We start from the raw sequence: 25,774 nt of genomic DNA on the forward strand, positions 1-25,774 counted from the left end.
TTCAGTTTGGGACTCAGGATGTCTGGAAATCTGTGAGTTCACTTATTTTCTAATATCGTTTGCAGCCGTCCAGAAACAAGTGTTTCTTTGTCTTCAGGTGATGCTCAAATTAGCTGACGGGGGCTTTGAAGTTGTTTCTCTGCAGTAATCGTGTGAGTCCTCATACTTTATCTTTTACTGACGGAAATATGATTCCTGTTTCCACCCGGATACATCAGCACTCGCAGGTGATCCGTCAAGGCCGAGATGAGTCTGACGTCCTGGTTCCTGGTGAGCGGCGGGGGGACGCGCCATCGCCTCCCCAGAGAGATGATCTTCGTGGGCCGAGATGACTGCGAGCTCATGCTGCAGGTGTGCCATCAGAAGGATTATAATCTGAATGATGAGATTAGCCTGGATGACACTGATTGTCTGGATTTGGTGTGATTTAGTCCCGCAGTGTGGACAAACAGCACGCCGTCATCAACTATGAAGCCGACACGGACGAACATAAAGTCAAGGACCTGGGCAGCCTGAACGGAGTGAGTTACAGTTTCACAAAACTATCTGGATGACTAAAAAGGTTTGTGACATATTCCACTACAGAAAGGAAAAGAAGCGATATGATGTGTCACCACAAGAGGGTACACCTCTGCCTTTATAAAAGCTTTTTTATTTTAAAGTTATGTCACAGGGCCCCCTGGTGTTCGGCATCCTCAGGCATCTGTTTACAGTGAAGGACGTCAGATTGATGCTCTTATCTGTATTTTCTGCTTCTGTTTGCAGACATTTGTGAACGACATCAGAATACAGGAGCAGATTTATGTCACACTGAAATCTGAAGATAAACTCAGGTTTGGATATGATATCCTATTGAACATGTTTGAAACGCACCGTCAGACCCGCGAGCCAAGTGTGTGGACGGAGCTGTGACAATGTTAGTGGGCGGAGCTGTGACATTGTGAGTGGGCGGCACTGTGACACTGTTAGTGGGCAACGTTATGACCCTGTGAGGGGGTGATGTTATGATGCTGTTAGTGGGCGGCGTTGTGACATTGTGAGTGGGCGGCGTTATGACGCTGTGAGGGGGTGATGTTGTGACGGTGTGAGTGAGTAACGTAACATTGTGATGCTGTGAGTGGCTGACATTGTGACGCTGTGAGTGGCTGACATTGTGACACTGTGAGTGGGTGACATTGTGACACTGTGAGTGGGTAACGTTGTGACGCTGTGAGTGGCTGACATGGTGACACTGTGAGTGGGTAACGTTGTGACGCTGTGAGTGGCTGACATGGTGACACTGTGAGTGGGTAACGTGACGCTGTGAGTGAGTGGCGTTGTGACGCTGTGAGTGGGTGATGTTGTGACGCTGTGAGTGGGTGACGTTGTGACGCTGTGAGTGGGCGTTGCAGAGACACTTTTTAGTAGGCGGCGCCAAGATACTGTTAGTGAGTGGCGTTGTGACGCTGTGAGTGGGTGATGTTGTGACGCTGTGAGTGGGCATTGCAGAGACACTTTTTAGTAGGCGGCGCCAAGATACTGTTAGTGAGTGGCGTTGTGACGCTGTGAGTGGGTGATGTTGTGACGCTGTGAGTGGGTGACGTTGTGACGCTGTGAGTGGGCGTTGCAGAGACACTTTTTAGTAGGCGGCGCCAAGATACTGTTAGTGAGTGGCGTTGTGACGCTGTGAGTGGGTGATGTTGTGACGCTGTGAGTGGGTGACGTTGTGACGCTGTGAGTGGGTGACGCTGTAAGTGGGTGATGCTGTGACGCTGTAAGTGGGTGATGCTGTGACGCTGTGAGTGGGTAACATTGTGACGCTGTGAGTGGGTGATGTTGTGATGCTGTTAGTGGGTAAAGTTGTGACGCTGTGAGTGGGGGGATGTTGTGACCCTGTGAATGGGCGGCGCCAAGATACTGTTAGTAGGCGGCATTGTGACGCTGTTAGTGGGCGGTGGCATGACACTGTTAGTGGGTAACATTGTGACGCTGTGAGTGGGCGATGTTGTGATGCTGTTAGTGGGCAAAGTTGTGATGCTGTGAGTGGGGGGATGTTGTGACCCTGTGATTGGGCAACGTTGTGACGCTGTGAGTGGGCGGTGGTGTGACGCTGTTAGTGGGCCGTATTGTGACGCTATTAGTGGGCATTATTGTGATGCTGAGAGTGGGTAACATTGTGACATTGTGAGTGGGTGAGGTTGTAATGCTGTGAGTGGGTGACATTGTGATGCTGTGAGTGGGTGATGTTATGTCGTTGTGAGTGGGTGAGGTTGTGACGCTGTGAGTGGGTAACGTTGTGACGTGAATGGGTGACGTTATGACATTGTGAGTGGGTGAGGTTGTGATGCTGTGAGTGGTTGACGTTATGTCGTTGTGAGTGGGTGAGGTTGTGACGCTGTGAGTGGGTAACATTGTGACGTGAATGGGTGACGTTATGACATTGTGAGTGGGTGAGGTTGTGATGCTGTGAGTGGGTGACGTGACGCTGTTAGTGGGTGATGTTATGTCGCTGTGAGTGGGTGACGTTGTGACGCTGTGAGTGGGTGATGCTGTGACGCTGTGAGTGGGTAACATTGTGACGCTGTGAGTGGGTGATGTTGTGATGCTGTTAGTGGGTAAAGTTGTGACGCTGTGAGTGGGGGGATGTTGTGACCCTGTGAATGGGCGGCGCCAAGATACTGTTAGTAGGCGGCATTGTGACGCTGTTAGTGGGCGGTGGCATGACACTGTTAGTGGGTAACATTGTGACGCTGTGAGTGGGCGATGTGATGCTGTGATTGGGCAACGTTGTGACTCTGTGAGTGGGCGGTGGTGTGACGCTGTTAGTGGGCAGTATTGTGACGCTATTAGTGGGCATTATTGTGATGCTGAGAGTGGGTAACATTGTGACATTGTGAGTGGGTGAGGTTGTAATGCTGTGAGTGGGTGACATTGTGATGCTGTGAGTGGGTGACGTTATGTCGTTGTGAATGGGTGAGGTTGTGATGCTGTGAGTGGGTGACGTTATGACATTGTGAGTGGGTGAGGTTGTGATGCTGTGAGTGGGTGATGTGACGCTGTTAGTGGGTGACGTAATGTCGCTGTGAGTGGGTGACGTTGTGACGCTGTGAGTGGGTGACGTTGTGTCGCTGTGAGTGGGTGACGTTGTGTCGCTGTGAGTGGGTGAGGTTGTGATGCTGTGAGTGGGTGAGGTTATGTCATTGTGAGTGGGTGAGGTTGTGATGCTGTGAGTGGGTGAGGTTATGTCATTGTGAGTGGGTGAGGTTGTGATGCTGTGAGTGGGTGAAGTTGTGATGCTGTGAGTGGGTGATGTTTTGTCATTGTGAGTGGGTGAGGTTGTGCCGCTGTGAGTGGGTGATGTTATGTCATTGTGAGTGGGTGACATTGTGACGTTGTGAGTGGGTGAGGTTGTGATGCTGTGAGTGGGTGACATTGTGACGTTGTGAGTGGGTGAGGTTGTGATGCTGTGAGTGGGTGACTTTGACATTGTGAGTGGGTGAGGTTATGTCGTTGTGAGTGGGTGAGGTTGTGACGTTGTGAGTGGGTGACGTTGTGACGTTGTGAGTGGGTGACGTTGTGACGCTGTGAGTGGGTGATGTTATGTCATTGTGAGTGGGTGACGTGACGCTTTGAGTGGGTGAGGTTATGTCATTGTGAGTGGGTGAGGTTGTGACGTTGTGAGTGGGTGAGGTTGTGACACTGTGAGTGGGCGGCGCTGAGACACTGTTAGTGGACGACAGACCATCCAAGTCCTCTGGATCTTTTCTCTTAACCTTCCTCACATACCAACCTGTTCACGGTGGTCCAAGCAGAGCTCCACATTCCTGAAGAAGCTCTGAAGGTGAGGCAACACGCTGTTTTTATTTGGTTCATCTCACAGTTACAGCACATTAGAGTTTAAAATGCTTCATGAGTATGTGGAACTACAGACTGTCAGCTTTAATTTGAGGGTGTTTACATCAGAATGAAATGATCGGTGTCAGAGTTCCCCCACTTTTTCTGTACGAGCTTTGTTTTTTTTAAGGGACCAAAAGTAAAGGGACACTGTCTACAGAGGTGCGGCGTGTGTTATTTCCTCATTATTTCATTGAAAAGTCAAAAGGTCTGAATTTTATTTCAGGTGTTGCATATCTTGTGGAGTACAGTTAAATCAATGATTAAACAATGTGTCAGTAAGTCCTCAAAATGTGATTGAGTGCACCTGGATAAGCATGAGAGAAGCCACAAAGGGGGTGAGTGTGCCTGGATAACAGTGAGGGAAGTCACCAAGTGGGTGAGGGGGCCTGAATAAGAGAGAGGGAAGCCACCAAGTGGGTGAGTGCGCCTGGATAACAGTGAGGGAAGCCACCCAGTGGGTGAGTGGGTCTGGGTAAGAGTGAGGGAAGCCACCAAGTGGGTGAGGGGGCTGAATAAGAGTGAGGGAAGCCACCCAGTGTGTGAGTGGGCCTGAATAAGAGTGAAGAAAGCTACCAAGTGGGTGAGGGGGCCTGAATAAAAGTGAGGGAAGCCACCAAGTGGGTGAGTGGGCCTGAATAAGAATGAGGGAAGCCACCAAGACAGTTGTGAAGCAGTTACAAGCTTTCATGGCTGTGACTGGAGAGATTTGTGTGTTTGATCGAGTGGAACAGAAGAAGGCTCACTGCTTGGACCTCAACACAGTGTCTTTCCTCTGTGCCGATTTTTTCCTCAACACATGAACAGACATAAACAGAGATTTCAGAGCGTTCTGCTGTCAGGAGCTGATGAATGTGTTTTTGTGCTTCATTGCTGCTCGTCTTTTCTGTCAGCATGAGAAGTTAAGCAGCCAGCTCCGCCTGGGCCAGAAGAAGCCTGTAGAGGCGGCGCCATCCCGACTGGAGGTGAAAACCTCTGAGGCTGCAGTGGTGGCTGAAGGGGGCGGAGCCAGACCCCCCGACATCAGCAGGACAGACGATAAGCTGACAGGTGAGACCGTCCACGCTGCTTTTACCAGAAATCATGATACCCAAGATCCAGGTGAAATCCGTGAACAGACAGAGGTCAAAGGTCATCTTCCCTCTTGAATAGAAATAAAAATAATCTTACCGCCCTGTAATCCAGAACTCTTTAAAGTTTTGTGATTTCCCTTCCAAGTCATTTAATTGGACTGCATTTATATACTTGGAACTCAAATCTGTTTAGCAGGAATCCTGTTTGCAGAACATCATGGAATACGATGATATGAATGAATCTTTCACGCTTCCACCTGCTGCACGACGCTACGACCTCAACTCCAAATCACATCTTAATAAGCCTCGCCCACAGACTTGGTTGTGAATCATTCCCACGATTCGTACTGAGGGTATTTTGTTTGTTTGTTGTCAGGGGACGTAGCGGTCCTGCACAGAGGGACGCCGCTGTACGGCCAACCCGCTTGGTGGGGAGACGGGGACAGCGAGGACCTGCACGCCGGAAGGAACGCTGACCGAAAGTGGGAAAAAACGGAAACAGGTGTTTGCATCTGAACTGATTTTTAAAATGACGTAAAACCAACACTGTGATCATCTGGTGAACTCACTCAGATTTATCTTTAGAGACGTTTAAGAAATTATTGTATTTGATGAAAACAACTGCTTTCAGTGAAAAACACAAACCTAAAAAAATATTTATTTTCTCATTATTTTCAACAATATTCCTTCTTTGCTTTCAGTATTTAACGTACTGTAGTATTGTGTTTATGTTGTCATGACATGAATATGACATCATACAGTTTATGGCCAAACTATTTAGTCCTTGTATTAATATTACAGTCACATTACACTCTAAGTAATGAAATGTTCTATTTACTTTATTCAGTTGAAAGAGGAAAAGCAAAGTGAAATCAATTGTTGCAAATTTATTGTGGCATATTTTATTTCCCATTTAAACAACAAAGTTTTGTGAAACCAGCCGACATAACCAGATTAATAAATTCATTAGAGACCATCAATTTCTGCAGCTTATCAAATTGGGCAGGGCTATACACTTGATGGGCGGGGTTATAACCTTGTTGGGTGGAGTTATATGTTTGATGAGCGGTCCTAAATCTGCACTAATATGGAACATAACCAATGCGGGGTTAAACTGTGTGAACTGGTGTAGAGCCTGGAATCAAGCTGTTCCAGATAAACTCCACTGCAGCGTTTGACTTTTGTCAACGTTTCCATTTGTCACTTATGATCAATACATTTTAATACCTGCTTTACTTTTCTCCGATTATTAAACATTTTTTATTCTCACATCGACAGAGAGCAAAGACAAGAAAAGTGCAGAGGTTCCAAAATCTGCCATGCAGCCAGCGTCCAATCACGAGCCGAGCTACTTTGAGATTCCAAACAAAGGAGGGAAAGTGGGCGGAGACACTGCCCCACGAGAACCAGAAGCTGGCACTGAGCCCGTGCACGGCCACGCCTCCTTCACCATTGAGTTTAACCACGGCGCATCAGGTAAAGTGACGGTCAAAGACCGAGTGACGAAGGCAGCTCCAGAGACCAGGCCACATCCTAGAAAAGGTGTTGGAGACGAGCTGAGTCCACTTCAAACTGCCATGATAGCAGCAGAGGTCAAAGTTGCTGATTGGCTGGCGCAGAATGAGCTGCCTCTGGCTCTGAAAGAGATGGCTGCAGAGGAGGACGGAGAAAGCGCGAAGAGCGACGTGCCCGTCCACCTGCGGAGTCTTAAAGGTGTGTCAGCGTCAGTGTGCGTCCGGATGGATTGCAGCCTTTTATTTAATGCCGCTCGTCTCCCTCTTTGCCCCTCCCACTCCAGGCAGTAAACATGAAGACGGCACTCAGAGCGACTCTGAGAATGTGGTCGGAGAACAGCGCCGGGTCGCAGCGCTGGAGGAACGCTCGTGGGGTTTGTGGGGCAGTGCAGGGATGAAGATCAGAGAAGGCCGCGCCAACGTGCCAGAGGGGCTCTTTGCCGAGGAGGACAGTCCTGCACGCCACCGCAAGACCTCTAAAGCAGGAAGCGTTTTTAGAGATAGGCGATGTGGATCAGCGCCACATCAGCACAGCGCACGTGAGGACTGCTGTCACCGTGGTGATGACTACAGTGACAGAGGGACCTACACCATCGAGTTAGAGAACGGAGATCACAAAGAGGAGGAGGCAAGGAAAATGATTGACAAGGTGTGGAAGAATCGGGTTCGGATTTAGTTTTTAAATAATAATTTAAAGCATTTTTAAATGTGCATGTATATTTGTGCACATTTGTGGTTCAGGTGTTTGGTGTGGACGAGCAGGAGTCCGTGTGTATATCCAGGTTGGAGCGTTCTGAGCAACAAGCGAGGCTCACCTCCCGGAGGTCCGGTCCTGGAGACAGAGGGAAGTCCGGACGCTTGGACACAGAGGTGCAAACGCTCTCTACAGCCATGGGGGAAAAAAAAAAACAAAAACAGGCACATAGTCGGCAACGCTAACCCTTACAAATTACATTTCAATGATTTTGACCTTTGACCTTTTGATCAGTAAGCTTCTTGGGGTCACCACCCCAAACGCACAAACCAAGTTTGGTGACAATCAAGCATTCAATTCATACAAACTATTTTCAGCTTTAAATTGTTCTTATGTGTTAAGTTGTTGTTTTTTTTTTTTGTTTTTTTTTGGGGGGGGGTGATTGATTAATTTCTTTGTGACGTCATTGTCCAGGTCCTGACCGAGGAGCTGGTGGTGGGCGGTCCTCGCTGGGTGTCGCAGTGGGCCACTCTCGCCGCCAGTCACATCCGAACCGACCCTGAGGGGTCGGGGGGCGACAACCACGTCTTTGTCACAGAGAACAGAGGTAACAGCTTCAACACAAACACGTTAAACACATTAAAACTTAAAGAACTCCATCGTCACAGAGACACAAACATCAGCAGACAGTAGGAATCAGCGGTGCACAAAATAAGGGTCGGGTTCCTACTGGGGCCCAGTAAAGTAGCTTTGTTGCTCCCCCCCAATCACAGTTTTTAAATCCAGGCTCAGAACACATGTTTTGACTCTGACCTTCCCCACATTTTAATTGTCTTACCTTGTTATGTCTGTAATTAATTGTTGTCTCTTGATGTCATCTGAGTTTAAACTGTTCATTTCTAAGTGTACTTTTTATTGTTGTTTGTTCTTTCTTGATATGGGGTGTGTGTGTGTGTGTGTGTGTGTGTGTGTGTGTGTGTGTGTGTGTGTGTGTGTGTGTGTGTGTGTGTGTGTGTGTGTGTGTGTGTGTGTGTGTGCAGCACTTTGGTCAGTGTGAGCTGTGTTTAAATGTACTCAGTAAATACATTTTACTTACTCATGCTAATAATCTGATTGAATGACTGAAATGTGACTCATTCAATCATTTCAGAGGTGATGGTCTAGTGGTTAAGGCGTTGGGCTTGAGACCAGAAGATCCTCGGTTCAAATCCCAGCCTGACTGGAAAATCACTAAGGGCCCTTGGGCAAGGTCTTTAATCCCCTATTACTGGGTAGTGAGCTGCCTTGTATGGCAGCAACCTCACATTGGGGTGAATGTGAGGCATTATTATAAGTGCTTTGGAAAAGTGCGTTATGAATGCAGTCCATTTATCTCAGAAAACGTTTGGTCGATCTGCCAATTCAAATTTTCCACCACTGCTAACTGACAAATGGTTTTCTCAACATATCACACAGATCCTCCTACTGCTCTCCAGACTGTCTCTAGGCGACACTGTGTAAACATGTGCACAGATTGCAGACAAAATCAAGACTTTAAAAAAATGGATTCAAAGTTTTTGTCAGAATAATAATAATAATATAATAATAATAATAATAATAACCACCGCGGTGGAGGAAGCGGAAGACGGACAACTTGCTTATATTTGAAGTCTTTATTCCTGTGGGAGCGTGATCACTGAAGCACATTAGCAAAACCTCAGAATATATACACCCTGTAAAGCCCCTTTCACACCGAGGCTGCTTCAAGTTGCTTCCTGTTTTGCCATGACGACGCAGGAATGTCTGCATCAGGTGCACGCAGTAGGGGGCAAAGAGGAGGTGAGAACACAGCCTGCAGGTTCTCTGCACAGAGAAATCAGAGTGCACAGTTTGGCTGCAGACAGACTGTGCACTCTGATTTCTCTTCTACTTTATATTTGTTCTTGGGCTGAGCTGCAGGTCTGCGCTCTGATTTCTGTTATAGTTTATCTTTTCTCCTTTGACTGCGAGATGCGCACGCACAAACGAACCATCCATAAGTAAATGTGGAGATGTCTGGAGTTATACTTGATGTGGACGTGTCCTGTCTGGCAATCAGTCTGTGAGCAGGACTTACGTCCTTTTTTGTCCTTTATTTAACACAATGATGTGAAGTGAAGTGAGAAACTGCAGCAGCCAGACAGTTTTTTTTCTTTTAAGTGTTCACATGTGCGCGCACGAACAAATCGTCCATGAGTGGACTGGAGATGTCCGGACTTTTTACTGGATGTGGACATGTCCAGTCTCTAACAATCAGTCTGTGAGCAGGACTTTTATGGACTTTATTGAAACACATTTGTGAGAGAAGAGGGAGGCGCTGCAGCTGCATTCAGCAGCATTTATTTTCTGTGCTCTTTTTTGAGCGTGTAGTTTTACTGCATTGTGTACACGGTATAAAAACAATCCTGTGTGATTTATACTTCGGGAACAATGGAACATGGCAGGAATCATAAATTGGAGTTGGATAACATTGTATTGTGAGGGTGTGGCTTCCAGTCATGTTGAGTACCGTCACTTTGCTCTGACTTGCGCTGAAACCACTTAATTTCTGCATCGAGCACAGGACGCAAACAATTTAATTAAATTTTTGGCATCCGATTCACTTCGTCCTTTGTGTCCCTTGCGCTGTTGTGGCATTGAGCTACATCGTGTCGGCACTGGGTTGCTTCCACGTGGCATTGTCATGACGCCGCAAGACGCAACTGGAAGTGGGCCCGGTGTGAAAGGGGCTTAACACATGGGGTGGGGGGGTCATCTAAGCAAGAACCTCACAGTCATAACCCCCCCCCCCCGCCTCCCACACACACACACACACATCTCCAGTACTGCTGCCTGAGTGATCTAAGCCAAGGTTGGCCAAGACAAATGGGGGTGCGTGGCCATCTCTTATCTTATTCTGTGTCTTTTGTCTTTTCTCATAAAAAACCCTCAGCTTTAAGTGGTCACACTTAAATGCAAAGTTAGCACAATATACACTCAACAAAAATATAAACACAACACTTTTGGTTTTGCTCCCATTTTGTATGAGATGAACTCAAAGATCTAAAACTTTTTCCACATACACAATATCACCATTTCCCTCAAATATTGTTCACAAACCAGTCTAAATCTGTGATAGTGAGCACTTCTCCTTTGCTGAGATAATCCATCCCACCTCACAGGTGTGCCATACCAAGATGCTGATTAGACACCATGATTAGTGCACAGGTGTACCTTAGACTGCCCACAATAAAAGGCCACTCTGAAAGGTGCAGTTTTATCACACAGCACAATGCCACAGATGTCGCAAGATTTGAGGGAGCGTGCAATTGGCATGCTGACAGCAGGAATGTCAACCAGAGCTGTTGCTCGTGTATTGAATGTTCATTTCTCTACCATAAGCCGTCTCCAAAGGTGTTTCAGAGAATTTGGCAGTACATCCAACCAACCTCACAACCGCAGACCACGTGTAACCACACCAGCCCAGGACCTCCACATCCAGCATGTTCACCTCCAAGATCATCTGAGACCAGCCACTCGGACAGCTGCTGAAACAATCGGTTTGCATAACCAAAGAATTTCTGCACAAACTGTCAGAAACCGTCTCAGGGAAGCTCATCTGCATGCTCGTCATCCTCATCGGGGTCTCGACCTGACTCCAGTTCGTCGTCGTAACCGACTTGAGTGGGCAAATGCTCACATTCGCTGGCGTTTGGCACATTGGAGAGGTGTTCTCTTCACGGATGAATCCCGGTTCACACTGTTCAGGGCAGATGGCAGACAGCGTGTGTGGTGTCGTGTGGGTGAGCGGTTTTCTGATGTCAATGTTGTGGATCGAGTGGCCCATGGTGGCGGTGGGGTTATGGTATGGGCAGGCGTCTGTTATGGACGAAGAACACAGGTGCATTTTATTGATGGCATTTTGAATGCACAGAGATACCGTGACGAGATCCTGAGGCCCATTATTGTGCCATACATCCAAGAACATCACCTCATGTTGCAGCAGGATAATGCACGGCCCCATGTTGCAAGGATCTGTACACAATTCTTGGAAGCTGAAAATGTCCCAGTTCTTGCATGGCCGGCATACTCACCGGACATGTCACCCATTTAGCATGTTTGGGATGCTCTGGACCGGCGTGTACCAGTTCCTGCCAATATCCAGCAACTTCGCACAGCCATTGAAGAGGAGTGGACCAACATTCCACAGGCCACAATTGACAACCTGATCAACTCTATGTGAAGGAGATGTGTTGCACTGCATGAGCAAATGGTGGTCACACCAGATACTGACTGGTATCCCCCCCCAATAAAACAAAACTGCACCTTTCAGAGTGGCCTTTTATTGTGGGCAGTCTAAGGCACACCTGTGCACTAATCATGGTGTCTAATCAGCATCTTGATACGGCACACCTGTGAGGTGGGATGGATTATCTCAGCAAAGGAGAAGTGCTCACTATCACAGATTTAGACTGGTTTGTGAACAATATTTGAGGGAAATGGTGATATTGTGTATGTGGAAAACGTTTTAGATCTTTGAGTTCATCTCATACAAAATGGGACCAAACCAAAAGTGTTGTGTTTATATTTTTGTTGAGTGTATATTCAGCATACATGATATCAATTAAAAGAAAACTGCATGTTCTCCCATCATAATAAAGCACAAGAACTTTTCCAGTGGTTTTGTTGGTCTGTGCCACAAATGAGTTTTTAAAACCATTGAATCTGCATTTTCGTACTGTGTATCTCCTGCCAGAATGGTCTATAGAAACATACCTGCCCCCCTACTCACAGGACAACTTTTCTCATCTTCCAGCTGAAATAAGTGAGTCCAGCCACTCAGCCTCCTTTGCCTCCTCCAGCTGCACAGAGCGTAAGAGGAGAACCCTACCCCAGGTAGCTGGTGAGGAGCTCGTCCTGGGAAGGAGGACTACAGCCTCAGGCTTGCGGTCTGATTTGGGGGAGAAACAAGACACAGAGCTGCAAGAGAAAGAGAGCGTGGAAGAGAAGGTATCCCGGGTGAAGCACCGCTCAGGCCACGGCAGTGGACATGTGGGAAGTCAGGGCGGCAGCTCCAATCGTTCCTCACCAGCCAGGTCGCAGGACAGCGGCGGTGGGAGAACCAGCCATACAGGGGTGATTAATAAACTTCCCCCTCGTCCGTTGACCAGTGGGGAGAAGAGGGTGGAGGACGCTGACAGGAGAAAGAAGGATGAGGAGAAGGCCAGAGAAAACAATGGGAAACCATTGTTGAGGCAGGAGAGTTTTACTGTGGAGAAACCCAGTTCCAGTGTTTCTCTTGAGCTCATACCGCGAATCGACGCGCTCACAGGTAGCAAAGCTCAGGTGAAGGAGGCTGGCATCGACAGTGCTACATTGCAGAAAGACTCCGAGGCTGTGGCAGCATTTTTAGAGTCAACCATATCAGACCAAGGTGATCCACCAAGTCAGTCTCTTGAAGGTTCCATGTCACCAGAGTCAGACGTGGACACAACCAGCACAGTAAGCCAGGCTGATGGAGCAAGGAAGGTTGTCCACAAACGACGGACCCTTGTAGGACAGCAGAAAGAGAGGACAGTTGTGTGTTCTTCCAGCAAAGTTTCCCTGGGGGGCCAAGAGTCACAGGATAGGGGGAACAAGACCAGAGCATCTGTTCCTCAGCAGTCCAGCCGTCCCTGGACCTCTCTTGATCTCACTGATGATGACATCAACTCCAGTTCTCTCTGTTCTGACTCTCAACCCACCTCCACACAGAAATCCAAAGGCCCACATGCCAGAGCCCAAACAGGCAGCACAACAGCAGGTGGCACCACTAAGTCCAGTAGGGCAAAGGTCACCCAGCCCTCAGGTGCTTCGGCAGCTGGCAGTTCCAGTAAAGCCAGCAGTGTCCCTAAGCCCCGGCCCACCAGGGCATCACTGCTGAGGCGGGCCCGGCTGGGGGACTCATCAGACATGGAACCTGCTGATCTGGATCAGATGTCAGTAGCCTCTGAGGCCTCCACTGCTAGTTCCACATCAAAGACAGGTATTGCTTTGAGGGGAATGTCTAGAATTGAGGCTCTGGCACAGCCGAGGAGGCCGAGGGTGGGCTCCCCTTCAGCCCAGAGTGACTCAGAGGCCACTGTGACAAGGAGTCGAGGTCTGGGACCCCGGAGTGCGGCAGCTGATTACGCGGTCAGACAAGGACTGAGAGGGTCCAGTGTGACCTCAGTGTCTGGACCCAGAGCTAGAGCGAACAGTGCCTCCAAGCTGCCTGACAAGAATAAAGGGACGTCCTCTCATGGACACATCACAGCTGCACGTAAGCACTTTGAACAGCTAGTTTCTGTTAATATCTGTATAAATGCAAAACTCAAGAACATCATTGCCCTATTCAAGAAGTGCTTCTCCTTGCTTCTGTTAGCTGGCACTCGGTGGCGCCGTGTGCCAGAGTACGCCTCCACATCAGAGGATGAGTACGGCTCAAACCGTCACACGTCTAAGGAGGCCCACGCAAGGCCATTTCCTTCGACTCGGGTAGCCCAGCTCGGAGGTTCTGGCCCATCCACTCCCAACCCTGCAGGCCTGACTGCCCTGAGACCACAGTCCAGAGAACAGGATGAGTACATGAGGGACTGGACAGCGCACAGTGAGGAAATTGCCAGGTATGTCAAGAATCTGCAGTTAGAAACAATTACTGTGCAGACTAGCAGGACTAGTAACTATGCCTGATTGAGTTCCACACACAGGATAGCACAGATCAGCACAGGTCAGAAAAGTCGGTTAAACCTGTGACAGTTTTCAGCATGTCTGAAATGTTCACCACCTGTGTGTGTTAGTCACCTCACGATAGGCTACAGGCGGCCCAGTATAGGCTCCATAGAACTCGGGGTGCAATTTTCAAGCCACAAACCAAATAAGTTACCCCTCATTTCCACATACAGACCAGCTTTTTCTCAAAGATTGGCCCGTGGACCACTGCTGGTCCATGAGTATATTGGTAAAATATCACAATTTATATTAATATCTTTTTCTAACTTAAAAGTGTTTCTCAAACTGTTTAAAAATTACTCCAAAGTCTCCAGAGAGTTGGATCCATGTCCGGGCTCTGGCTGGGCCACTCAAGGACATTCACAGAGTTATCCTGAAGCCACTCCTTTGATATCTTGGCTGTGTGCTTAGGGTCATTGTGGCCATTCCACCATACAGGCCTGATTGGTGGTTTGCTGCAGAGATGGTTGTCCTTCTGGAGGGTTCTCCTTTCTCCACAGAGGAATGCTGAAGCTCTGACAGAGTGACTGTCGGGTTCTTGGTCACCTCCCTGACTAAGGTCCTTCTCCCTGATCCCTCAGTATAGATGGGTGGCCAGCTCTAGGAAGAGTCCTGGTGGATCTGAACTTCTTCCATTTACAGATGATGGAGGTCACTGTGCTCACTGGGACCTTCAAAGCAGCAGAAATGTTTCTGTACCCTTTCCAGATTTGTGCCTCCAGGCAATTCCTTTGCCTTCATGCATGGTTTGTGCTCTGACTGTCAACTGTGGGACCTTATATGCAGTGGTGAGCACAGTTCAGCTAATCCGTTAACCGCTGATTTTCGAAGCTAATGTTTTCATTATCGGATTAGCTTTTCAGATAACTTTGAAAACCATCAGCGGACCAATTATCTTCCAGTAAGTTTTGGTCTGATAATTTTTAAACTGCAAACACATTTTTGCAGGCGTGATGAACAAAGCTTAATAGTTACAAACATTTATAACAAATGGCTTTTTTTTTTACCAATTAAAAAAGGCACATTTTACAAAAGCACATTTATATGTAAACACCAACACACACACCTCACATTAACGTGTTGGTTTTTACATAGAATGAATGAGTCAACCAATCAACCAATTGTTTGTGAGGCACATTTTACCCATAATCCCTTTGGCATCTGTCTGTGTTTGTTACAAAATTTCAGAATTAGTGCATTATTTAAAATTAAAAGACAGAATTGACATTAATGGACTTATTCTATCGGTATTAATTTTATTTATAAATAAAAACCATAAGTCAGCACTGTTTTATTTTTCAGGACCTCCGCCTCACGGCGACAATACTATTGAGTAGAGAGTTGAGCTTCGCTGCTCCTCTCAACTACTTCACTGCTGCAAAATATGTAGTAAACAGGAGCTTCCAGCAGGGTGCTCAATGACGGAAGTGCTGACTCATTGTTTGAGTCTGTGGTGCCATTGACACTACCAGAAGTGATTGTGGTGTTAAAACTCAAAATCAGCTTGTTAGTAGTTGCAAGTGTACCAGAGACAACAATGGAAGTTATGTGTTATCGGTTAGCTGCAGCTTCCGATACATTTTTGTGTGGTTTCTTTATAAAAGATAACTTTTCAGTTAGCTGATTATCTGTTACTAAAGCTAAATTTTGGTTAGCTGTGCCCACCACTGCTTATATGTAGACAGGTGTGTGTCTTTCCAAATCATGTCCAATCAACTGAATTGACACCAGGTGGACTCCATTGAAGCTACAGAAACATCTCAAGGATGACAAGTGGAAACAGAAGGCAACTGAGCTCTATTTCGGCTTCATGGCAAAGGCTGTGAATACTTATGGACATGTGATTTCTTAGTGTGTTTTATTTTAATAAGTTTGCAAAAATCTGAAAAAAAATCACGTCATTATGGGGTATTGTGTGTAGAATTTTGACAAAAAAAATTATTTCATCCATTTTGTAATAAGGCTGTAACATAACAAAATGTGGAAAGTGAAGTGCTGTGAATACTTTCTGGATGCACCGTAAATGGTCGTCATGGCTACAGACACAGAGGTTCGTGGAAATGAGCCGTTACACAAGATATCAAGAGCTGAGGATGGAGTGCATGTTAAGTTCATCCAGAGTTGAAATGAATTGCACTGGACATGCGCCATGCCGTCCTGAGCTGAGTGCAGGCAGGGGCGCGGAGGCTGGGAGCCCGACAGACTCTGGCAAGGACTTCTCTTGACTTTTACAGAGTGGTGCAGCTGTCTGGAAAGGCTCTATGCAGATGGTTGGAGAATTCAGCCAACGTGTTCGGAGTTATTAAAGTACAAAACTCTTCTAGGTGTGAGAGGTGCATTGGCCATTAATAGAATGCTACAAATGCCCCCCCACCACCACCACCACCCGACCCTTCATTGATTTGGTTGATATGTGACAGCCGTCATTCATGATGATATATTTTGGTTTATTGTCTGCAGCGATGGTGTGAGAGGACAATCTGAGCTTCTCCTGCTTTTCTTAAGTATTTTTTTAAAAAGCTTTTCTCTTTCGTTTAGTGACTTAATGTCTTTGGTTATGAGCGTTTGTGCAAGAATCAGTAATCTTGTTAGGGAACAGAGGTTTGGTTGTTGCTCATTTTCTCTTTATCTATGTATGTCAGGATTAGCCAGGACCTCGCAAAAGACCTCGCCATGCTCGCCAGAGAGATTCACGACGTAGCAGGAGAAATCGACTCTGTGAGTCCAGCAGCCACGGACCCAGGACCTCTGGTACCGTCATCACACCAACAACACACACCACACCACAGTTTGAGGACTGATGGACCAAACGTGGGGTCCTAACCTCTCTTTGTGCTTCAGCTGGAGGAACGTTGTTTTGATGAAGGTTTGGAGCTGATGGGAACCACCAGCCGGTCTGTGGAACTTCGGCCTCGTGGATCAAACGGGCAGGAGTCCCAGTCCATCCGCCGGCAGACATGGAACAGAGATGATGTGAGTTAAATCAAAGTTGATACTTTTATCAAAACCCAAACTGTCCTCTGCAATGGTTCCTCCTCAGTGAGACCAAAATGCTTCGTAAATTTTTATCAAAACCTTTATATGAAAATACTTTTTATCACAATGCTAATGAGTTCTGTGCCATAAAGGTTCTGGACTTCACATACAAAAGATACAAATGAAAGCATTTGTATCCACCCCAAAATGTAAACATGTTCATGTAGTACAAATATTTCCTGTCATGTTCCCAGAAAACTGGAATGAATGAATTTAGACCTGAAATGGTTCATCTTAGAGTTTTTTTTCATGTCACCTGAGACTGAACTCCTGCTGCTCTGAGACGCCCATTGATCCACCTGTGCACTATAACACATGTCCACTGAGACACCTGTACACTGTAACACACGTCCACTGATCCACCTGTACACTGTAAGACACGCCCACTGAGCCACCTGTACACTGTAAGACACGCCAGCCACCTGTGCACTATCAGACACGCCCACTGACGCACCTGTGCACTGTCAGACACGCCCACTGACGCACCTGAGCACTGTCAGACACGCCCACTGACGCACCTGAGCACTGTCAGACACGCCCACTGACGCACCTGAGCACTGTCAGACACGCCCACATGTGACACAGAAAGCAGCTGCTCATTTCTATTTAAAGCGACAGACACAGAAACTGGTTTCTTAAAGATTTCAAATCTTGACTGTGGGTTTTTGCTGCCTACAAACCTGATCTGGTTTTAAGAATCTCTAGCTGATGCTAATATTAGCTAATTATGAAGTTACAAGTCCTTCATTGATTGGCTTGAATATGCCATATTGTTCCACTAAAGGGCGCCACCTGTAGGCAGAGTTGAGTAACTGAGCTGCTTCCTGAGTGTTGTTGATTGGACTGAAGTTCGGATGCGGGTGTCTGAACTTGACTCGCGAGCTGCAGTGTCTGTAACGTTTATACTCCAGTTGGACTCTGATTGCTGAATAAAAGCACCGCTGATGTGTGTCTTCACTTCGTCCATCAGGTCATCTTCGACAGTTTCCTGCTGGAATCTGTGACTCAACTCTCAGCGCGGATCCGTCAGTCTGTGGATAAAACCACCAACAAAATCAGGTGAGACTCAGACATGAAGAGATGTTGTTCTATGACGTGCTGGATTTAGAAAAGTCTAAATGTTGTTAATTATAGTCTGTGTTTCTGGGTGAAAGTGGGCCAGCTAACACTCTTTGGTTCTTTAATTTCACGCGTAGGACGACAGTTTAAAGTCCTTCTTCATCCCTGCAGTGTCTCCTCACTCACTGTTGCTTCCACAGTCAGGAGCGTCCCTGTGAAGAGCCATGTGAAGTTTATCTCTTTTTTTTTTTCTTTCTTTCGCTGCAGGATTCTTTTCAAAGATAAAGAGAGAAAATGGAATGAAATTGAGAACAAACTGCAGGCAGAACATGATGCCTTACTGCTCAACAGCTCCAACAAGGTGATGAACCGTCACTCGCTGACACCATCTTTGCTCCTGTCTGGTAGATTTGACACAGTTTTTATGCCGGATGCTCTTCCTGTTACAGCTGCAGATGTACATGGCAAATGGGGGCACAGGTAGCTTTGAACCAGGAACCTTCTGTTTGGGAGTTAGGCGGTTCGAGCCCATCTGTCCCCACACAGCCACACAACATCACTGTGTCTCTGTGCAAGTGAAAAAGTACAGTGGGGAAAATAAGTATTTGAACACCTACCAACCAGCAAGAATTCTGTCTCTCACAGATCTGTTATTTTTTCTTTAAGAAGCCCTCTTATTCTGCACTCTTTACCTGTATTAATTGCACCTGTTTGAACTTGTTACCTGTATAAAAGACACCTGTTCACACACTCAATCAATCACACTCCAGCCTGTCCACCACAGCCAAGACCAAAGAGCTGTCTAAGGACACCAGGGACAAAACTGTAGACCTGCACAAGGCTGGGGTGGACTACAGGACAACAGGCAAGCAGCTTGGTAGAAGACAACAACTGTTATGATTATTTATTAGAAAGTGGAAGAAACACAAGATGACTGTTGTGAAAGTGTAGGAACACGGCCCCACAACAGGGGGCGTAAATGAACGGGCAATGGATAAGACAAAACAGTAACAATTTAATGTTATGACGTGCACAACGGAATACAGACAAAACAGGTTTGGAAAAACAGTCAATTATACGTTGAGTGACGTGTGGGCAGGCTCGAGGATAGGAGATGTCCGTCCAGAAACAATCCTGATCCCACATGGCTTCCACCACCAACAGATCTGAAGAACACCTGAGCCGCCAAGTCCTGGGTCCCCAGGTGGCCACCATCTGCAGCTGTCAGACCTGGTACTGCTGGCAGAGAGAATAGAAACAGTACAGATGAGTGTGGGTTCACACACTCAGTAATCACTCAGTCTGTGTTCCTTAAGGAGGGAGAACCTCCACCTCCAATAACACACTCGTGCAGCTCCTGTGTAATCACTTATCTGGTTGGGGTGTGAGGCGAAGCCGTCGCAATCCACACCAAACGCCAATACAGCAGACAAGGAAAACGTCACAGGAAAATGGCTGCAAAAGAGATCAGACTATTGTTCGGTTTAGATTCAGCAGAGAATTACCTTTATGGTAGCTGATTTCTCGGCAGGGAGGTGGAGTTGCAGTCCGGCCTTTATGGTGATGGTGATGAGTAGTGGATGAGTGACAACTGGTGATGGTGATGAGTGACAGCTGTCACTCCCGGTCGCTCCGATGCCCTCTCGTGCTTGAAGCCTTCACTTCAAGCAGGGCGCCATCTTGTGGTGGTGGGCCAGCAGTACCTCCTCTTCAGCGGCCCACACAACAATGCCTGTCAATCTCCCTCGGTCTGGGATTCCACGCAAGATCTCACTTTGTGGGGTAAGGATGGTTCTGAGAAAGCTCAGAACTACACAGGAGGACCTGGTCAATGACCTGAAGAGAGCTGGGACCACAGTCACAAAGATTACATTAGTAACACATGATGCTGTCATGGTTTAAAATCCTGCAGGGCAGCAAGGTCCCCCTGCTCAAGCCAGCACATGTCCAGGCCCGTTTGAAGTTCACCAGTGACCATCTGGATGATCCAGAGGAGGCATGGGAGAAGGTCATGTGGTCAGATGAGACCAGAATAGAGCTTTTTGGAATCAACTCCACTTACCATGTTTAGAGGATGAGAACAACCCCAAGAAAACCATCCCAACCGTGAAGCATGGGGGTGGAAACATCATACTCTGGGGGTGCTCTTCTGCAAAGGGGACAGGACGACTGCACCGTATTGAAGGGAGGATGAATGGGGTCATGTATTGCGAGATTTTGGCAAACAACCTCCTTCTCTCAGTAAGAACATTGAAGCTGGGTCATCGCTGGGTCTTCCAGCATGACAATGACCCCAAACACACAGCCAGGGCAACTAAGGAGGGGCTCCGTAAGAAGCATTTCAAGGTCCTGGAGTGGCCTGGCCAGTCTCCAGACCTGAACTCAATAGAAAATCTTTGGAGGGAGCTGAAACTCCAAACCTGAAAGATCTAGAGAAGATCTGTATGGAGGAGTGGCCCAAAATCCCTGCTGCAGTGTGTGAAAACCTGGTCAAGAACTACAGGAAACATTTGACCTCTGTAATGGCAGACAAATGTTTCTGTACCAATTGTTAAGCTCTGTTTTTCTAGGGGGTCAAATACTTATTTTACGCAATAAAATGCAAATTAATTATTTAAAAATCATACAATGTGATTTTATGGATTTTTTTTTTTTTTTTTTTTTTTTTAGATTCTGTCTTTCACAGTTGAAGTGAACCTACGATAAAAATTACAGACCTCAACATTCTTTGTAGGTGGGAAAACCTGCAAAACTGACAGGGGGTCAAATACTTATTTTCCCCACTGTATTTAAAGACATCTGTGTACTTCTGGGGGAGGAGTTATGGTGCAGATCATAGACTACAAGGTTCTTGACTCCACGTGACATGTATGTTCAGCATCCCTGGTTCGATTCCCGTTAGCTTTCAAAATGCAGGCTCTGTTCTTCTATATCGTGGATTTTTAAACACGAATAGGAAGTCATACATCACCCTTCAGTTGGTCGTTTGACCTTGGATGACCTTGAAAAGTCAAACTCAACGTCTTAAATGTTTATTGAAGCGGTTTTGGAGCTAATATTACCTTATTTTCAAAAGTATAAGTATAAGTTTTTTCTGAATTATCAGCTCTTTCATTTTGGATTTGGTGTATTGTTGTGGTGCACTTTTATTACTGGAGTTTCTTTTACTGTAGTTTATTATGCTTTGATTCCTGGGAAATCCTAAAATAAATAGTTCTACTAATTATATTATTATGACTAATGATAATGAACATGTGAGTTTTCAGTGTATAAGCCGCTGTATCTTCTAAACTAATGAAAAAAAGTGACTTATGTTCACACTTTAAATGTGAAAACTACATTATAACCAAACATTATAGTATCATTGAACCACAAAGAAATAATTTGTGTGAGTCAGTGTCAAATATGTGAACGTAAAGAAAAAACATAAACTTTAATGGAACCCACATACACACACAAACACACAGGACTTTCAGAGCAGTGGATTTAGGCAAAATTAATCAGTCTAATGTGGGGATATTTTTTGGCATTGCTCCTTATAAATGCAAACACTGAAAGGTGCTCCCCCCCAACCCCCCCTCCCCCCATGCCTGCAGCAATTTAATATTTCCTAAGAATGTATTTCCACCATCAGGTTTTTGTCAGATTTAATGAATACAGTGTGTCCTCACATCTGTGAATTTGTGTTTTTTGCAAACAGCAGCAGATCTGATTATTTACTAAAGTGACTGTGTTCAGTTCTGACAGCTCCAGGGATGTCAGCAGATCAAACCACACATCCTTAATAGGACTCAGTTCCAGCTTCCTGCTGCTCTGCGACTGGAACAGTCCGTCTTCAGGCCTGACAAGTCAACCATCATCCGCGTTCTCGCCGTGCGAGTACTCGGAATGCAGGCGTGAATGTCGCCAGTGCTTCATAACAGCCTGTGTTGATTTTCATAAAGCATTTGATTCAGTTGATGGGCATTTGTGGAAGTCCCAAGAACTTCCTGGACATCATAGACAGCCTATACACAGATATGGAGCAGAGGCAGAGACTCAGAGTTTTCCCAGTGAAAACTGGAGTTCCTCAGGGATATCTTCTGGCTCCGACACTTTTCAATGCTTGCATAAAGTGGGTGATGGGTCAGCTTGTGGTTTTGTTGATGAGGAACATTTTACTGACTTTGACTTTGTAGATGATGCTGTTATCTTTACGGAATCAGTGGATACTCTGATTGCAACAGTTGAGATGCTGAGTGAAGAATCGGATTGTGTGGGTTTGTGATTGTCCTGGATCAACACTGACATCCCCGCCTTTAGTGACTTCCCAGACTCAATAATCAGAAGTGTATCTACATTGAACTTGGAGAGATGTTCACTTATCTCAGCAGTGACATTCATGTCTCTGGGTCCTCAGCCTTTGAGATTGAGAGACCCCTGGGAAAAGCCTATAGAGACATGAGGTGACTTCATGAGGGTCCACGTCTTTAGGGTCCTGCTGCTTCCTGTCTTACTGTATGATTGTGAGACCTGGACTCTAACCAGTGACCTACGGTGATGACTTTGTATCAAACAAGCAGTTACTTATGGAGACTAGGATGAGAAGTGTCACTTGCATTGTGACGGAGTGTCAGTTTCGACATGTTGGCCATGTGGCGTGTTTCTCCAGACATCTCTGGTTGATTTTATTTTTCCTGAGGATTCTCAGAAAGTGGAGTCTTTGCTGTGCCTTCTTTACCAGGTATGTGGTGTTCCTGTTCCAGGTCTCAGAGGAAACAGATGTCCCTGACTCTTTCCACACAGATCCCCCCAATGAGAATGGGCTGAAAGTCCTTTGAATTTCAGTTCCTTAATCACACCTTCACCCATCATAAATGTTTTATTTTATTCCCTAACAGGAGATTTGCAGTATTGTCCAGGACCTGAAGAGGGTGGAGAGACAGCTTCTCGGTATGGACTTCATCCTTTTCCTCATAGTTCACTCTTCACTAAGGTTGGGTATCAAGAACCGGTTCTTTTCGAGTATCGTTAAGAAATGATTCGATCCACCGATATCAATAGCCTTTTTGCTTAACTATTCCCTTATCGGTCCTTCGGAGCAGCCGTTGTTTTTGAGGGTGTTTGTCGGGAAAATGATCATTTCTCTACGCTGATTACAGACCCTGCAGCGGGTCTGTAATCAACCGTTTCTGCAGTGCGACTCCACTTTGAAGCATGAACCATTCAAGCAATGCTTCAATCCACGAGCTCATTGGTTCTTTGATTCGCTGCTCTTCAGAAATGGCAAATCCGCTTCTTAACTCCTCTCAAAGCCATTAAAATACTTTGAGTCACTTTTGTGTGGATTAAAGTCACTAACTGGGACTCTTTTCTTGTTGCAGTCAAGAAATGAGAATCGTCCTCCGTTCCGTTGGCACAGCTCCAAACGCTGCACGGCTCTCTGCCGAGACAGAGTCCAGTCGGAATTTAAACTTCAAAATGAATCGCCGCTTTAAATAAAATGATACCTCTTACAAACGTTGTAATACAGACAAGAAACTACAATCCACTAAAATGTTTTTTCCTCCCAAAATGAGACATGCTGTATTTCTTTATAAATTACATCCTGACGTGCAGCGCAGTCAGCTGTAAGAGCTCAGCTCAGATGTATGGAAAGACATTCATGCCAATAATGTCTGAAAGGAAATGCTTTTGACAAAAACTGCAGATTTTGTTTATTTCTATTTATGTCCAGAGATCAACGATCCACCATGTAGAGTTTATTATGTCCAAAGTTTATGGATCCAGTGACCAATTTCATATTTATTTGGTTTAAAATGTTGTTCAATTTCAATTCAATTTAATCGGCTTATAAAGCTCCAAATCACAACAAAAGCTGTCTCAAGGCGCCTCACATAGAACAATTCAACATAAAAAATTGAAATAAATAAATAAAAATTAAAAAATTCAAATACATAATTAAAAACAGAAGTAAAAGAATAAAACAGATAAAAAATAAAAACTATTCATAAGTAAGAGAAAAAAAATAGGCTTTAAGTTTTGAATTAAAAATGTCCACGGACTCCGACTGCCTCACGGTCGCAGGAAGACCGTTCCACAGAGCGGGTGCACGACAAGAAAAAGCTCTTTGACCCGCCGACATAGAAAACCTGTAAAGCCTACTTTTAGTGCACAAAAAATTCACAAGAGGTATCAATAAGGGAATCGATAAGGAATCAGATCAATAAGCGGAATCGATAATGGTATCAGTATTGATAAAATCTTATCGATACCTATCCCTAGTCTTCACCAGTGTTTTCCGTTCCATTGGACAGCACCGGCAGTGTGCCGGGTCAAAAAGGGCAGCTGCAAGAAACTTCAGAACGTATGTTGGCATATAAAAGTATGAGTACTAATGACGTCATTTTGTGAAGGTGTGATTGAGCCGCACTTGCCCGTTAGCAGGATGACAGAATGTCAACTTGAGTTTTAGCCTGAACAGAACTTACGTTAAGCTGATGCTGTTTCTGTACAGTTACTGAACAGTGAAAGCATTTTAAACTGAAAGTGGAACTAGACGTTCACACTACAGAATCAGAACTGTGTATGTTTTCTTTCAGGAAAACCTAAATATTATAAATAAACTTGGTCTTGGAATAGATTTAAACGTGTATCTGAAATGTGTTCCACATGTGACAAAGCCAGACGGATGAAAGCTAAGAGGACTTTGGCTCCTCCCATGAAGGCGGGCACGTAATGTGTGATCCAGCAGTCATAGGACGTGACACCAATCTGTCACAGTATGGTGAAAGTTTTAACAAATTTTTTGGGTGTCTTTAGAGTGGCGGCGTATCACAGGTTTGGCTATGGGGCTCGACTGAGGAGAAACACTGGTCAAGGATCTGTATCACGGGTATTTTGGAGGCTTTTGTTTTTTAGATTTGTAAAATCTTGTGTTTAATTTAAATAAATTTGAAATGTTTGCCCAATCTGACAGTCATCGATGTGATGGTGGACCCAGACGGTACCCTGGATGCCCTGTCCAACTTGAACCTGACCAGTCCTCTTGGGACCAACCAGAAGCTCTGTCCTGGCACGGAGCAGGTGGCAGCAATGGTGGTTTCTGGAACGGAGGCTTCTGCAGCCTCTAGACCTGAAAGAACCACCAGTGAACCTCGTGGACCCTCTGACCATGGAGACGGGGCAGAGCAGGAACCAGAACCTTGATGCCCGTTTCCCAGCAAAAGCCCTCAGACTGAACCAGGGTTTTGTAAAACTCAAATACTACAGTGTGTCAGTTCGCTGGAAGCAGGATGGACTGAAACCGTCATTATTGATCGACTGGCTTCTGATGGATTATGAGCTAATATGCAGTTAGATTTTTGTTGTTGAGAACAAAACCTGTTTATGATCAATCAGCGCCGTTTACACTTTACTGCGTGTGATGCTAATATTTTTAACTCATAAAAAAGTGACATGTAATCTTCCTTTGAGATGCCTTTGGGCATGATGGATCCACGTGAGTCAGCTGACCGAGGCCAAAGTAAAACCCAAAACCAGAAATGTGCCACGGCGTCAAAGAAACGTGTCCCAGCATAAAATTATTCATAAAAACATTGTCGTCGTGTTGTACTTTCGAAAAGTGCACTTTATAATTCGTTGGGAGAATAACGGGTTCTGTGCAAAATGTAAATGTTTGGTAACTTCAAAGGTCCCACTCTGCCTTCTTCTGTGTGCTGATTTATTATGTGTCTGCGTGTTTAAATAAAAACTAAAAATCTAATGTTGATCCCAAAAAAGAACAAATTGTTTAAAAA

General features: G+C 45.8%; 1 protein-coding gene across 1 annotated transcript; it reads left to right on the top strand.

Annotated features, from left to right (window-relative positions):
• On the top strand, window positions 1–25,184 carry cep170ab (centrosomal protein 170Ab). Its single transcript, XM_034188165.1, has 19 exons — window positions 1–32; window positions 228–351; window positions 432–521; window positions 766–844; window positions 3,762–3,820; window positions 4,767–4,923; window positions 5,323–5,448; window positions 6,225–6,659; window positions 6,745–7,109; window positions 7,202–7,330; window positions 7,629–7,761; window positions 11,968–13,452; window positions 13,555–13,795; window positions 16,544–16,652; window positions 16,743–16,874; window positions 17,908–17,996; window positions 18,264–18,357; window positions 22,877–22,928; window positions 24,955–25,184. Exons 2-19 carry the CDS (start codon window positions 247–249, stop codon window positions 25,182–25,184), a joined length of 4,110 nt encoding a protein of 1,369 aa, XP_034044056.1. The 5' UTR covers window positions 1–32; window positions 228–246.
• Window positions 25,185–25,774: the final 590 nt, after the last annotated feature.

Source organism: Thalassophryne amazonica, chromosome 15 (genome assembly GCF_902500255.1).
Source record: "Thalassophryne amazonica chromosome 15, fThaAma1.1, whole genome shotgun sequence".
Lineage (NCBI taxonomy): Eukaryota > Metazoa > Chordata > Actinopteri > Batrachoidiformes > Batrachoididae > Thalassophryne > Thalassophryne amazonica.